This window comes from Pyrgilauda ruficollis, unplaced genomic scaffold, assembly GCF_017590135.1.
Source record: "Pyrgilauda ruficollis isolate IOZ18807 unplaced genomic scaffold, ASM1759013v1 scaffold28, whole genome shotgun sequence".
NCBI lineage: Eukaryota > Metazoa > Chordata > Aves > Passeriformes > Passeridae > Pyrgilauda > Pyrgilauda ruficollis.
Window position 1 is genome coordinate 2990203 of NW_024524155.1, and position 16542 is coordinate 3006744.

Sequence of the window (16542 nt, forward strand, 5' to 3'; positions counted from 1 at the left end):
CCCCCCCCCCCTTAAATAAATTGAGGGTTAAATTAATTTGTGGCATGGTAGCCAGTGCTCCCTGAGCAAGACTGCCACAAGCACCCTCTGCTCTGCCCTTGTCATGGTCACAGAGAGGGATGTCTAGAAAGGCATGTAAGTTGGCCTCAGGAATGCTGGGGAGGCTGGGGCTTGGAGGATTAGGAAAACTCAGGAGCTGCCTCTCAGGTAGGAAAAGCTGACACTTAAGCATTGATAGAAGGCTAAATGACTGAGGTACCCACAGTTTATGACTTTCAGTGACTCACAAGCAGTCACTGATCCTTGTGTGGAGATTGCATGTTGTATATCTTCAAAGGAGTCCAGAGCTGAGAAATCCTATAGCAGAGCTTTGTTCTTATCTATTGTCTCTTTAAAATACATTTAATGGGTGTAATACTTTCCTCTCTTTCTGTGGGCTGCAGATTTGTGTTTGCTGGAGCTCTGTTGGCTTTCAGGAGCCATCAAGGCTCTGCCCTTGTGAACAGAGCGCTAAGCTGAGATGCCAGCGACTGACTGAGCTGCCAAAGGGAACAGGCAGTGGTGGTGGCTTCTTCTTCCTCTTCCTTGAAGGGACATGTCTGTGGTGTGGCACGTAAATTTATTAGGATTTTGGTTTTGAAAGGTGTGCATAAGTAGGTAACACCAGTCATATAATTTCAGACCCTTTGGTTCTTCTTTTATTTCTTTGTGCTTATCACAAATTGGTGTGTCAGGGTTTTGTTTATTCCATCTCACTGATGGGACAGCTCCTTCTCTGAATTCCTTTGAGCCAATACTGCTGTGTACATTCATGAAGCCCATCACTCTGAGATGGTCACCATTCATGTTTCTGCACTGAAGTCGCTGGTAATGAAGCTATGTGTTTTATTGTCGGAGTTTTTTCACTGAAAATTATTATTTCTGACATAAAATATAACTAAAGAAACAGTGACATCAAAATGCAAGTGCCAAACATGCAAATTTTTGTGTGGCAGGAGCAGTTTAAAATTAAATCATACCCTTGTGATAATTAGTGAACACTTAATTCTGGAGATATTTGTATTGTATTTGTGTTGTGGAGAGGGACATGAAGCAAGTCCTCAGCCTGAGGGGCATTTCAGTGATATGTAACAGGTCCTTTGAGTCCCAAAAAGTTTATCCACCTAAGATGCAAAATGATTACTGGGAGGAGATGTTTTTGAGGTAGTTGAGTAAGGCAATGGAGAATTAACAGCTATTTGGAGCAGAATTTATAGGTGGTGCTGCCCAGACTCTAGTGAGCAGTGATGTTTTCCCAGCTGCCTTATGCTAGGTGCTGGCCTGCAGGTTTCTCCACTTCTCAAGCAGATGTTCAACCTCTTGGACACTGTGCAGCACACAGACGAAGGAATTTCAGCAAGAAGAAACTTCCACTGCCTGGTACCAGTGTCCCCAGAGATGATGCTAATGTCCCAAGAGAAAACATGCCTATTCATTTTTATTTTTCCATGATCAGTGCTGTAGTCCTGATTGTGTTGTGCTTTTTTCTGTCTAATGTAAACACTGTACAGGAAGGTATCTTCAAATAGGCCAATGAGTGCATCCAATGAGACTCATGGGGGATTTCAATCATTTGCTCTGTGTCCTGTGCCATTTCTATGCTTCTGGATCCTTTTTTGTCAAAGGATCATTTTAGCAGTGGTGGGGGATTTGCACATCTCCTAGTTTGCCCAGTTAATAAGTTGCAGAAGTGGCGGCATATAGGATTGGTATGAGCTCCTGTAGATAGCTCTGCTAGATGAGAAAATATCCCTCTTTGTACATTTGTGTGATTCTCCATCATGTGGTATGTCCTACCCCTGCTTTGCATTTATCTCTTCAACCCATTTAGCGTACTTTAACTGTGTGGAAAATGTGGTGACCAAGTATTAAAACCAGGAGTGGATAGATTCTTTGAATTAATTGTTTCCTTTCCTTGTGTTTCCAGCTGCTGGGGAATGAGGATAATCTTGAATCCCGTTTCTGATGGTTTAAGATGATATGGATCCTAAGAGCTTTTGGTAGATAAACTGGGGAAAGGCAGTTCAGAGGGTTGAAAGACAGCTGACATCAGCACACTGGCCTAAGCTTGATGGGATGCCAGGGTATGGACAAAGGTTGATGAACTGGAGTAACAATGGGCATTTTAGTCTTGACTTCACTTTTAGTCTGAGACCCTCAATTGTTGCATTGTTAGCAATTGCTTGTGGAGAGGTAAGAAATTGTGGCAATGGGCATGAGAAGGAATATTAATGATCCAATTTCCAGCTGAGTTCCACTCCAAGGCCTCGCTGGGTGATGTGCATTTTTAATCATAACAAACCAGACTGAGAAGGAGCTGCTTGCAGCAAGGCAGGCCTGTGTGTGGAGCCACAGTGGGTGACACCATCTCAGACCCCTGCCTGCTGCTCAGGGGAGACACAAGGATGCTCTGCTTGCTTGAGTGCCACCACAGACTAGGTTGGACTGTGTCAGTAAAACCTGGATCACCACTAGAAGTGGAACCAAGGAAGAGGTATAGTAACTGTCTTGAATAGCCTAAAGGTCTTGACTGGAAGAAATCACTGAATTCAACTAGAACTTTGGGCCAAAATTGGCCCTGACTCAAAAGGAGCAGAAATATAATTTCTAGATGCTAGACAGCATTGTGCTGTAGTCATGCTGAATTTTCTGCTAGCTATTTTTGCAGTCTTGATGGTTTCTGTGATAGGGTCTTCTCACTTGTTTGTGTTTCTTTGACTTTGGAGGCCATACAGTCTGGCTGAACAATAGCTGCTTTGATCTCTCAGATACACAGAATTTGGGAGAACCCTGGAGGTTTTCTTTTCTTCTGAAGTGCTTTTCATTCCAAACTTTCAGCTACAGAGAGCTTTGCAATACTACTTTGGGAGCCCATCATCACAGGGTTCAAGTAGTCAGCAGGAGTTGCTGCTGAGGTATGTGCAGGCCTCCTTATCTGGGGATAAGTATTCCATGGTCATTTAACAGTGGGACATGCAGCTCTGTGCTTGATACATGTTTGGGAATGTGCCAGCTGCATACCATAACTTACCAGCTAAGCTTCTAGCTCCATGTCTCAGGACAGCTCCCTCTTTACTTTTTCTTAATATTTTACTCTGTCTTGGTGACTTTGTAACTTCTTTGCCTTAGGGCTAAATAGCTGGTAGTCACTTGCCCCGGAGTTTTAGCTCCACTGTTGTCTGCTTTATGTGAATATGGTGCAGAAGCACAGCCTTTTTGTGGCAGAGGTGTCTGATACATCTCAGGGGCAGAAGAAGCAGCAGCCTAGCGTTCTCAATACAGGAGTGTATTGTTTCAGTGCACGCTAAGCAGGACAGCCATTCCACCTAGCAGAAGGCAGGGGTGCCACACTCTCTCACTACAGTGCAGGAGTTATGGGAGGAAGAAACAGCTGTCTCACATCCCTTCAAGTGTATATTAAAACCAGAAATTAGAAGTGATTTTCCTCTTAGAGTTTTCAGCAGCCATTCAGTTGCTTCTGTATGTTAGTGCTAGTCCAGACTAGGGAAAAGGGCTGAAGTACTGCATGCCCAGCCTTTGTAGCATCATGTTTTGTGTATCTGGCAGAGAAAAGGTGTCTGGTGTTTGATATCCCAATACTCTTGCTCATTATTTTTAAGTAAACAAGATGAATCTTAAAGAGATATGGGAAAACTCCTGTCCTGCTTTTTATGCCTTTAAACTGAGAGCTAGCATTCTCTGGGATGGATGGTCTGTGCTGATGCAGCTATCTGTATTATGCAAGCAAGGGTTAGAGAATCGCTGCAGAAAGATGGAATGCTGTCTTTCATAGGAGGAGTTTCTGAAAGAACACACACACCCCTGAAAAATACAGACCAGCCAGGCCACTAGGGCCTGCCACAGTGCCAAAGAAAATGCCAGCAGCTTTAAACTTGTTTCACTAAGGAATGAATGTTACATGATTTGTGCATGAGGGAGAGAATCCACTGAAGTGGTTGAGGAGGGAGTGGAGAGGGGGTGGGAGGAGGTGCCTTTCACCATGTAGTAGATGTTGCCTCTGGCATGAGTGCAGGACAGTGAGAAGTTTATACATGTTGTGTTCATGCAGCAAGTCTGGCCCTGAGAGAGGCACTTTCCACTTGGCAAAGATGCCTCACTGCTGCTGCTGCTTGATACCCAAGCAGCTAATATGCCTCCTTCACAAAAGGCTCAGGCTTTTTAAATGTTGGGCAATGGTCCCCTCCTGGCAGAGGGAAGGGACTGCCAAATGGGTATAGTTTACTGTGATTTTAAAAATCTTTTGGCGGAAAGATGGATTCCATTTGCTGAGATAGGTGGTTGTTGCCCAGGCAAAACTCCCAGTGTATTTACAGCGGCTCTGCAAGGTCTCTGTGTGTGTGGTAGGTGTGTGTGTGCATGTACATGCTTGTGTATGCCTTTATTTCCATGCTCCGGCTGCCTGCCTCTGATTTAAGGGCAGGTTTTATTCCCCAGCTGCCTCAGGGCTCCTCTTTTCTGATTGCATTAAAGTCTCCGTAATTCTCCCCTCATTAATGATTGGCATATTTTTACCTCTCACTAAAGGAGCTTGGAGGCAACTCCCGTGGGGCCCTGCTCACCAAATGAAACAATTTCATCCTGCTCCAGAAACGCATTAAAAAGGGTTTGTCAGGATCTTATCGCTAGTTAGGGAAAGCTAATCAAATTACTTCTATTTATTAGCTGCTGCAGCAATGTGTCATTCCATCAAGCACAGGTAGTGGGGCAGGCAGGGATTGCGTGCTGAGCTCTGTGCATCCAGCGCTGCTGCCTTGATCTGCACAACAGCATCTCTTGCCAGGGGAGGCTGAGGGCCAAGAGAACCTGTGAACTTCCCAGTGACAGTGCTCCTGTCACCATTGCCATGGGACCTCTCATCTGCCGCCCCTCTTTGTTCCTCTTTTCCAGTGGACTCCCCAAAACCCCTTAGTAGCAGTATTCCTGAGCTTTTAACATTGCCTCCACTGCTTCTGTATTTGTCTGATCATTTCTTGCTGTTGCTGATTGTGTTTTGATGCTGACTGCTTGTTTTGAGGCGGCTTGGGCTTTTTGGCAAGTTTAACTCAGTGGTAAACCAGTCCAGGAATGATTTGTTCCTTTTCCTTGAACCTGGCACGACAAGGAGGACAGTGGGGAGAGATTATGGCAATTGCAACAGAAATAAATATTTTTTTACTTCATAAGACTTTAATGAAAGTCTTGAAAGTAATGAAATATATTTTTCTCAAGCTTTCTTTTTCTTTCTTTTTCTTCCTTTTTCTTTCCTTTTTTCCATTTTTTCCCTTTTTAAAAAATTTTTCCTAGTACATGTGGTCTGTAAAAGTAATTACAATTGAGGAAATGGGAAAGTGACTGCGTCTGTTGAATAAACCGCATGCAAGGACTTAGATGAGACTCTGAAAAGGGAACCAACTATTGCTCGACTTGCTGATTGCATGAACAGTAGTGGTTTGTGAAGCACAAGGTGTGAACTCAGAATGAAGCTCACTCTTTTATTGATTTCACATGTGGAATGTGTATGTCCTTCATGCACATACACTGTGTGTATTTGCACCCATGTATGCACTCCCACTCTTGCACATGATCTTAATTCCCCAGGTGCTGTACCTTTTGTGGGCTTGCTGCTGTCTCAGAAGGGACATGGAAGGAGGTGCTTCACATGTGCTTTCAAACTTTAGAAAGTATAGATCTGCTTCCACCTTTTTACTGTTCCTTTCATCTTCAAACTAAGAGCAAGGAAATCTCTGGTGTTTGAGATAAACATGAATTGGACAGTGAAAATGGGCTTGTTTCCAAGTGAAATCTCCCACATTAATAAAACCATGTAGTGGATACATTTGCATGAAGTGAAGTGTGTCTAAATATAGTTATAGTGACTCACAATGACGATATTGCTGCGCACGTGTGTAAACCTTTGCTGTTTCATTTTGTGCACACCAACATTTTCCCTCTAGCACAAAATCCTGGTACAGCAGTGAAAACACAGCATTCTCATGTAAAAGCAGACCTTTAAACCCCCTGGTGTGCACACTGTGCGTGGTGCTGGTTTTGCCTAGGGAAGGTTTGTGCTGGCCCTCCGGATTTTGCAGTTGTATGTAACACCGACACGCTCCGCGTTTGCACAGAACTGATGGAGCGCTTAGAGGTTTGCCAGGGCTCTGGCACGACAAGCAACGATTCCTGGCTTGGTGGGGGGCAGGCAAGTACCCCAGCTATTACAGAGTGTGGACTCAGGGATGGTGGCTGCCAAGCTGGGGGCCCTGAGCGTGTTCCTGGGAGCGAAGGTGTAGCCAGACTAGCCCGGGGGTGTCCGGCCCCGGCAGCCGCACGCAGTGAGCCGCGCTCCAGCATCCTCGTTATCCACACAGTTCAGAAAGCAGGCCTGAGCGGGCCAGCACGCTCCACAAAAGGTTGTATCGATTGGGCTGTCGGAGCATTTCCCGGGGTCCTTTATATCTCTTTGCCTCCTCGTCAGTAATGAAGAGGCCGAGAGCAGAGAGAGTCAGCAGACTCCCAGCTGCTGGGATTTCTTCATCTTCTCATCAGGATTTTAATTAGACACGTCCGAGAGGGCAGCACCGTGTGAGGGCAGGCGGGAGCTTTATCAAGCAGGCCACTTCTTTAATTACTGTTTACTGACAGATAACAAGGGAGGGGAGGTGGCAGCAGATTGTTGCAGGGGGAAACGGGGAAAGGACGGCGGTCCCCAGAGTGGGTACTCGGCAAAGAAGGCCTCTGCTAGGGATCGAGTGGGAATTGTTCTGCTCTCCCCACCTTGACATGCTGTTTACCTGTTGCCAGAGTGGGAGAGGTTCCCTTTGCCCCTTTCCTAGAGGGCAGAAGATAGATCTGAAAGGTGTTAAGGGCCAGAGACCCAAGGAATGAAACATACATTTGGTTAGAGAAAAATGAGAGAACTGGCTCTTCTAAGCCACCAGGATCCTCACCTGAGTGATCCTGTGCCTTCCCAGCCCTGGGCTTCCCTGTGGATTTTCTGGCACTGCACAGTAGGAATCAAAATTATTTTCTTCTCCTTCTGTCTGGAACTGTCAGCCCTCCTCCCTCCCACTACCACCATGGCTGTTTTTGTCTGAAAGAAACCTTCTTCCATCTTTCCACGTGTCTTCAGCACTGGTGGTATGAGGGCAGTCTGCTCTGTGGTTGCTTCTGACATGGCCTTGATCCCTGCTGTCTTTTGGGCCAATCCTGCACCTGGTATGAATACAAGCTTCAGCCAGTCCTCTTCTGTTTGGCCCCAGAATACACATACCCCTCCCATCTTCTGTTTCCTTCCCCGTAAGGTGTTTTTTGGTCATCATTTGTATCCTGGCTGCTGTGTGCTGCTGGGTCATAGTCCTGATTTCAGTTTCGTGGAGCTACCTTTAGATTGTTTTGTGTTATGACAGGGGAATGGTGTTCACAGTTCCCCACAGAGCAAGGGGCTGGGAAGGTCACTGCTCCTGGGCTCAGCCAGCCCCCTGGGACAGACAGTGCCTGTAGTGGAGTGCAGCAGTTGGTGTCCATGAGAGCAGTCCTATGGTGAACTAAACTCAGCAGGAATTTTCTCTAAAGATCATGCCACACTCTTGGCTGCATTTTTATCCACTGTAAGGAAGTCTGATGCTTCCAAAATATTGTTGCCATCCCAAAATGGAAGATGGCATGTGCCAGAGCTTGGTTTCCATTGTTGCCAATAAACTCCCACTGCTCTGAGCAGAACAAGATCTGGAGGATGTGCTTGGGATCAGCAAGGACTTGGTAATTGGACTGTTGTTCTTTCATTTTGCTACGCAGTAGCGAGCAGATTATAGAGCCCACACATTATAGATTTCCTGTCATCCCTCATGAATCAAGCTCCACCGTCTTATTTACTGTCGGCCAAGGCCTGTGAATAACATCACCCAGGGATACGCTCCCAAGCAGTTGTGCAAACACGCAGTACAGAGCCATTGCTTGTGCCTTTGAGCTGCCAGCTCACCTTCCCCCATCACATCACCTATGGCAGAGAAGGGTCCTCTGTTTCCTATCTTCATGGAATGGCTCCTGGCTTCCCTGGGAGCTCACAGCTTGTAACACTGGAGGCAAATCTGTGTTATCTAATTAATGTTAAATCCCACATTTTTAAGTGTATGACATTTCTGGTCACAGTTCTGGTTGTTGTGTACACTCATACCTATGTGCACCAAGGATGTGGACTTCCATTTTCCAGGGAACCATTTTATATTAAATCTGTCTGGTTTGTACTCAAGGCACAGCAGTGGATGTAAGGACACAGGAACAGCTCTCAGCCTCACCAAAGACTGCTGAGAAATTCTGTTCTACACAAAGAATGTAACATATGATAGAGTTGATTTATCAGAATATATGTTCTCAAGTTTCCCAAAATTAGAGATCAAGATTTTGAAAATGTGTGAGAAGTTGAATCCAGGTGGGAGATATGCTGCTGTGAAGGGCTAACACTCTCATGTTCCTCACCCCCCTCCCTTTTTTTTTTTTTTTTTTAAACTACAGTAAGTTTCCCTGGAAGTGAGTGGAAATTTGGTTTGCCTACTGCAAGCCAGCAGGCCAGTTGCAAGCTTGTGCCTTGCTCTGGATGTTCATATAAACTCTCTGGCCTTCCAAGTGATACAATTGGATGGCCAGGAATGAAGTTAAAGGCACTGAAGTGGTAATTTGTTTCTGTTAGACAGGTTAGTATTTCTGTCTTGGAAATCTAGATGTTAGGCAAGATCTGGGGAATGTATCTTCAAATATTAGGAGGCTTTGTCCAAGAGGAAGTGATTAAAGCCATTTGCTATGTCTGATGTTGACAGAGCTGGAAGTAAATGAGCTTTGATTGCAATGTGGGAGATTTCAGTTTGAGGTTAACAAACTGGTACTGATACAGAAGCATTAGAACAGACTGTCTGAGAGGGGATAAAATTTTTCACAGATATTTTTCCAGCCTGTTTTGAAAGAATAATGCTGCCATAGCATTATCCATTGGGATGGAAGGATGCACCTCACTCCTGACATGGTCCTAGCTCTCTTTTTTGTGACTGTGAGAGGTTAAGACATGCATGTCCAGCTGATGCAAGCTTGAGATGTGTGCAGGTGCCTATATCAAATAAGCACTAGTGTCTATAAGGTACCAGGGTAGTTTACAAAGGAATACAAGTGCTCCACATTCCTTCAAAGGCCTGCCATCCAAATGCTAATATACCCAACCACAGTAAGTCTTCAAAAGGGATGGCAGCAGCACTCTTTCTTGCTTAACCAACTTCCTTAGTTTTTATCTTCGTTTCCACTGCTTCATACAACAGACAGACTAGTAGCACCATCTTTTTTCTTTCCTGGTGCATCCAGTGGGGCTTCATTTCAGTTGATCATACCACTGCCACTTTCCATTGTTTGTGGAAATTTTTGTGAAAATTATTATCCAAACCAGCACTTTTTATATTTTAAATAAAAAGTCTTGAATTATGCCTTCCTTCCATTTAGAAGCAGATCAAGAAGATTCCTCTTTGCTAAGCTCTAAATCAGCTAGTGTTAGTAGGTGGGGCCACCAAACAGGAATGGAAAGACAGTGCAAGGGGGGCTGGGCAAAAAGGAGAGGAGGGGAATCAAATAGTTATAAGCAGTTGATGAACAAGAGGCTAAGGCTGTGGGGTGTGGGGAAATAGTGTTTGGAGGGGTGAGATGAGGGCAAAGGAAAGAGTTAGCATGGGAAGGCAGAGACAGTGAAGAGAAGAAAGTGGGCTGGGGTGGGCTACAGAGGAGAGAGGATGACTTGGATTGAATGGTTGGAGGAGCCTCTGCATCATGACTTCTCAGCTGTCACCAGGATCTGAAATTCATTCAGTGTTTCATGCTCCTCATGACAGTTTTCACAAAAGAGGATGAGCTACCTTTGCAGCCTGTTTACTCTGTTACCTTGGTTGTAGTGGCCCACGTGAAGGATTCGTCCCTTCTGATAATCTACAAAAGTGTCATTGTGATGCTTCCTGACAGAATTTCTTTGCTGTAAAAATAACAAATTCTAAAAATGGCATTTCAAATAGTACTAATGCAAAAACTGGACGATGGAAAAAGACCAGTTATCCTCTTCAAGCACTTCTGTCTACCTGACTGTGTGTCTAATACAACTCATGTTTTAGCTACATCACTGTGTGCTGTTTCCTTTGCAGGACCCCTGCCTCATTCACTGCATGTGATGGACCTGCTCTGAGGTAAATCAGAGTTACACTGTGAAAGACACCATCTGTAGGACCCCTGCCTCATTTGTCAGGTGTGTATTGAGTGAGACAAGGGACTGCAGGAGAGAAAGGGAAGCTTTTACAGCTGAGGCAGTGAAATTGTGACCTGACAGTTGACTTCTTTTCTGTACGTGATCATTTTTATATGATAGTTTTTGGGGTGTTTTGAAGCAGCTGCTATGCCAGGGGTTGTTTAATTGTGTGTTCCTTATTTTATAGGGGACCTTTTGGTCCCAAACGGCCTGCTTTACAGAAACACTGAGTGCTTAAAGCTGCAAATTTACTAAATGAGAGTCCACTAAACCCATGGTGCTATACAAGCACAGATCAGTCAGGCTGTTGGTGTCTTGGAGTAGGCACCCAGAATTAGCAGATATGTTTTAACACCATCTTCAGTCATTCATCCATAAAATAGGAAAAAAAAATACCCTCTCCTCTCATAGAAGTATGTGGAAATAAATGATCTTGGGGTAGTGGAGCTCTTGGACAATGTAATGACAAACCCATAGAAAAACACATAAGGAAATTAATAAATCTCTAGAGCCAGGTTTGAATAATCTGCAGTAAATAAGGCCTGGGGCCACACCCTGAACAATGAGCAGAAACCAGCATCTCAAGCAGCTGCTCATTACATAGGAAAAATCCCTTCTGAGTGCAGTCTGAGATGAGGTACTGTGAAAAAAATACAATCCTGTAATTATGGACTCTAAAATAATGAGGGTTAAGAGTATTTTTCACAGATAAACACAATTGTGGTTTTTCCTAACTCTTGACTTCACTTGTAGTCTGCTCTATTTAGCACATAGTTTTTGTCTTTGTTTCGTGAGTCCTGTCAAGTTTTGCAGTTCTATGAGCTTAAGATCATTTTGTCCCAGCCACTCCATTTAGATTAAGTGCTGCCATTTCATGTAGTTGCAGATCAACTAAATGCAGGTAGTAAAAACCTGCTCACTTCTATATTATGTATTCCACATGTTGTAATCTCCACTGAGGTGCAGATTTGTGTGAGTGAGAAAGGCAGATCTGACCCTGTCATTTGCCATCATGAGCAAAACTGACACCCAGACGCTCTTGCTCCTACTAGTGAAGGAATTTGGGATATTTGAGAACTTACAGCCTACTAACAGTAATTAAAACACTAAGTTCCCCAGCAGCAATATGCAAGAGGACAATGTCACTGGGGCTAGGAAATTTCTTTAGAAGTCTTTGCTGTAACGTGTGCAGCAAGAATGGCAAAGCTTAAGGAATAACAAAATATGCAAAAATATAACATTCAAAGTACAGAATTTTAAATGACCACCATTTTGTTGACTACTTATGTGCTTGTTTAGGAACAATATAAGAGGGACATTTTACAAAGGTATGTAGCAATAGGACAAGCGGGAATGGCTTCAAAGTGAAAGAGGATAGATTTACATTAGATTTTGGGAAGAAATTCTTTACTGAGAGGGTGGTGAGGCGCTGGAACAGGCTGCCCAGAGAAGTTGTGGCTGCTTCATTCTTGGAAGTGTTCGTTGCCAGACCAGATGGGGCTTTGAAGAAACCTGGTCTAATGGAAAGTGTCCCTGTCCGTGGCAGGGGGTTGGAGTTAAGTGGTCTTCAAGGTCCTTTCCAACCCAAACCATTCTTTGATTCTGTGAAGTATGTAGTGACTGTAATGCAGAAGTGTTAAACTGTGTCAAGTTGAGAAGTAAAAGGTTAATGGTGTTGGAATGATCAGTGTACAAACCTAATGCTGGTTAACCTTTCCATACCATGGCTGATATTTGGTATAATTTGAAGAGAGAATGTTATGAATGGTAGAGGAAGTAGACCTTTGTCATGTATCCCTGACATTTTGTTAGTAAGGATTAGAGGTGTCTAAGATGTCTAAGAAATGTGCCATAAAATCTTTTTCTCTTATATTTTCCCTTTTTTTTCTCCCTTATTAACTATCTCAAATACTCAAAGAGGAATTTGTTGGCCTATTTAGGCTGTAGAATGTGATGCTTCTCACAAGGATGACTAGTATTACTGTTGGCTGGTTTATGACTTGGAAAGCACTGGTTCCCACATGTGCTGCAGATAATCATTCATTCAGGAAATAAAGTAAGCCAAACCTATCAAACATATTTTAGCCTGTGTAAGAGACTGAATGAGTGTCATTTGAAGTAGCTTAACTGCTCAGTTTTAACAGTTTCATCAGATAAATATACTGTGTGGTTTAAAGACAACACACAAAAAAGTGATGCCAGGGTACCCAAGTGCAGGAACTCTCTCAAAAATCCCCTTAGGCAGGGCCTGGCATTAGTGGCAAAAGGAGAGCAAAGAACAATTTAAAAAATATAACAATCTGTTTTTGTAGGGGTCAGACAGCAAGAGGCAGCACATGTGCTGGGTGGGAGCCATCAATGAGAACTGGTTTTCCCATGGGATATACCAACCTGGACTATCAAAGTAAGCTGTGGCTAGGACAAACAGATGTTATGCCAGACACATCAGCAGAGCTAGTCTGCTTTGCATAGGTGTCTGATCTTACTTGGCATGCTTTAGGCTCTCTTCTGAATCTCAGGGTGGAATATAACCATTATGATTTCATCCCAACTGCTCTGTTCTGCACATGTGATGCAACTCTTGGGTATTACTTCTAACCTATGCTAGCAGGAAGCTGAGGCACAGAGTGGTGTGTTGCCAGGTGCACAGCTCATGGATGCACAACCCCAGTCACACACCTCTGCTTCCCTTCAGTGAGAGAAGGAGGGAGCCTGTGGGTCACTGCATTAACAAAGTAAACACTTTGCCTACAGGTGTCTTTTTGACAGAGTTAGGCAGTGTCAGTGACCCCAAACTGATGTTTTAAAACACCATCCTGAAGCATCCCTGCACAACAGGCACTCTGCTCTCTGGAAAACTAGCTTAGGACAGAGTGGGGTAAATGAACCTGAACGTAAGGGCTGGAGGCCCTTACACCGTTGTGGCAGTGCAGGGGTAAGGTCAGGTCTCCATTTGCAAAAACTGCGCTTGACCAGGGGCTATGATCCTAACCTTGCCCAGGGGCAGGAAGCTGGAGTCTCATTCTCACAGACCTGCCAAGCAGAAAGTGTTTATTTCCTGCTCTGGATCCACGATCCAGGAGGAATGAATAAAAGTGATTTAATCTTCAGTGTGAGGAAAATCACCTGACTGAGCAGGACACAGAGGACAAATGGGACAGGGGGCCTTAGCTTGCCTGGCCAGGAGGGATGGGAAAACAGAAGTGAGGCACAGGATCGGAATCGCTAATTGTTATTTATTATTAATTTTCTAATTTTTCCCTTGCTCGGATTCCACGATTGCTGGAAATCAGGGCTCCTCTGGCTGTCTGGGTGCATCTGTGACATTGACTCTGTCTTTGAGATAGGGAGCACCCTCTGGTGGTTAAGGATAACCTGACATTTCCTGGGATTGGCGCCCGTCAGCCCTACAAGCTGCCAGTTGAGGCGGACAGGAGGCATATGCCGGCATACTGTCACTGTTGGGAAGGGTATTTGGGGTGCAAATATTCACTCTGACTCGCTAACCCAGGAACCTGATTCTTAGGAACCATTTTAGCGCAGTGAAAAGTGTGTAAGGTGTGTTTGTTCTCCCTAACATGCTGTTGTGTAAAAGCCCACTTACATGCCCTTCTTGCTTTCTCCCAATGAGAGGGCAAGTAAAATTCAATTTTCTTTATTAATTCCCAGTGGACACAAAATCCTGCCCTGACTCTCTCCCTAGGGATTGTGTTTTCCTGCCTTGGCTCTTGCTCTTGTCTCCAAAAGCTCTAGTCTTGCACTCAGACCTTTCCGTGGTCCATCTCTGCCTGGATTTCCTCTGCCTAGAGTGCTAAAGGCAGGACAGTACAGTCCCTTGCAGGGAACAGAGGAATTCAGCTCAGGTTTCCCTTCTCCTTCCCTAAGTGGATTAACAGGCTGAAGGGATGTCTGTGCCTGCCTGCCTCAATCTTTATTAGCTAACGTGTTCCGCCAGCCGCAGTCACATCCTGGGCTGGGGAGCTGTTTGACAGCAGTGGATTCTGGCCCCAACCTCTCACAAAGGCTGTTGCATCTTCTGAGAGGATTTTCTTCATAACAGGGCTCTGTGGGCTGCCCTGGATGGCAGGGATGGAGGGCAGGAGTGCTGCAAGATGTACATTATTGCTGTGTCCACTGCTCACTTTGCAAGAACTAATCTGCATCCTCTGCTGACTGCAACGCTGCACCTCTGTGTAACGCACGTGCTGCATGAGCGGCAGAAAACATTCCAAAACAGCACCCACATGAACTTTTTTTTCTTTCCTCCTCCTTTTTCCCAGGCAAGGGAGGATCCTGAATATACTGGGGTGTACTGAAACTTTTTTTACCTGGCTGTCACTTCTGGATGCTCTTTCTTGGGTGCTTGTAGGCAGTCAATTTGAATGCAGTATTTCCTAACAGGCTGTGTGCAAGAAAGTGACCTTATCTCCTCAGCTGCTTCTTCCTTTTGCTTTGTAGTAGTCATTATTAATGGGTGTTGCACTCTTGGACAGGCAGTCATTTATTCCACCAGTGCTGTTGTTTCCTCAGTTCAGAGAATATCTTTTCTACACAAGTGAGATGTACACTTTAAATTGCGTTGATTTTGGAACAATCCATTTAAACTACTGAAAATCCAAATTGTGGACGCTCTCCTGCCAGTTTGAGGATGCTTCATTTTTGTTCATCGGTTGTCTAAACAGATTAAGTTTCCATAGTAATGAGTGCCTCTTGCACTGGCTTAAGTTAATCTATTTCAAATTGTACCTTGAATTATACTGTGGTAACATTCTTATGCAAAGAAAGCCTGCAACGAGAGGAGGTGAACACTGGGCATCACTAATACCATCAGGGGCTGCCTGTGCCCAGGCAGAAAGGGGGAATCTTGTAATCTGACCATTGTGGCAGGGAAAGCTGGTGTGCCATGCTCTGAAAGCAAGGTCAAGTGGCCAGGAACAGAATCAAAATGGATTTTTTTTTTCTTTTAGCAAGTTGGAAGGGAAATAAAAAAGGCATATGACTATTAAGGGGCAAAGGACACTACAGACTCTGAAGGATTTTAGAACTTAAAGCTGTTATTTAGCAAACGAAGGGATGAATTGAATTTCCCAAACAACATATGTTAAAGCACACAAATGAAAAACCCCAGCCCTTATGAACTAGAAGTGTATTTGGTTTGGCCCTGTAAAGCCACAAGTCAATGGTCAAAGCAGAACAGCTCCCTGGAGAGCCCTGGCTTGCTGGTTCTAGCTCCCTGGAGGATGCAACCATCTCTGGAGCACTCCCCTCTCAGGGCTATGTAGCTGTCAGTGCTTAGTGATGTGCTTCCCAGAGCAGGAAACAAAGGTTACACAACTCTAAAAACATAACCTATCTCTGAATGGGCAGCAGAAGAATTTTCCTTTGAGAGGCCAAGTAAGACCTGTTTTACTGAAAGGAAAATGGATCCCTTTTTTACTGCCCTTTGTTTGGAGGAATATAAACTGTAAGAACAAATCTGGTTTTATATATTTACAAGCAGCAGAAATCCCTTTATGTATGGGGAGGAACAGACTGGGGATGCGCCAGTTAGGACTTGCTGAAACACCCTCATGGTAAGATTTTGTGCTTTTTTGATGTTGAGGTTGCCTTGGATCACTGATCTTGACAAAGATGATACTCTCTTGCTCTTCAGTCCTTTCCTTTTCAAAGGTTTCCCAAAGCACTTTATGCATAATGGGTTATTTTGCTACCACAACTGCCTTTGCAGTACCTTTAATAGCACAAAACAATATACTGATTTGAGACCAGAGTTGAGAAAGAATGTTATTGGTGTGGAGTAATGCAAGATATACTAGCAGAGGCTGAGTAGAAATAAACCGGGATAGTTGAATGAGATGTGTCTAAAGCGTAGATTGCCATCTGCTCCTGCCCTTTTCATCTCAATCTCTGGCATTTCATCAGTAATGAATTGCAGGCAGACATGAATTGACGCAGTGCAGGCTGTACCTCTCATAATCTGTTCAATCCCCATCAGTGACCCTTCTGTAACACTAGTTCTGCAACATCTTCTAGTGAAAGACTCTGGTAGTGATTGGTAGTTTCCACACCCCTGTACCCCTCTCTGGCCCTCTGACCAAAGCCAGAACAAGAAGATAGTTACCAGATCTGGCTGACTGGGCAGATCTGTCTGTCTCTACAGCTTTTTTTTAGTTCATTATGAAGATCATCTCTGAATACTGAAGGGTGTTCTCTTAAGGAACAGCTGATAGAAGATT

At 44.3% G+C, this 16542-nt stretch overlaps 1 protein-coding gene across 3 annotated transcripts in view; it reads left to right on the top strand.

The window, feature by feature from the left end:
- ESRRB (estrogen related receptor beta) overlaps positions 1-16542 on the top strand; it is a 126915-nt gene that overhangs the window by 17703 nt on the left and 92670 nt on the right. Inside the window, exon 2 of one of the 3 annotated variants that reach the window (XM_041471974.1) lies at positions 10206-10306. The exons of 1 other annotated variant lie outside the window; for it this stretch is intronic. Coding sequence is in view for 1 of the 2 variants with exons in the window: in XM_041471972.1 (XP_041327906.1) it covers positions 10206-10247 (42 nt within the window). In the remaining variant the exon portion in view is untranslated. The remainder of the gene's footprint in view (positions 1-10205; positions 10307-16542) is intronic. One more of the 3 variants, XM_041471972.1, reaches the window with a different exon arrangement.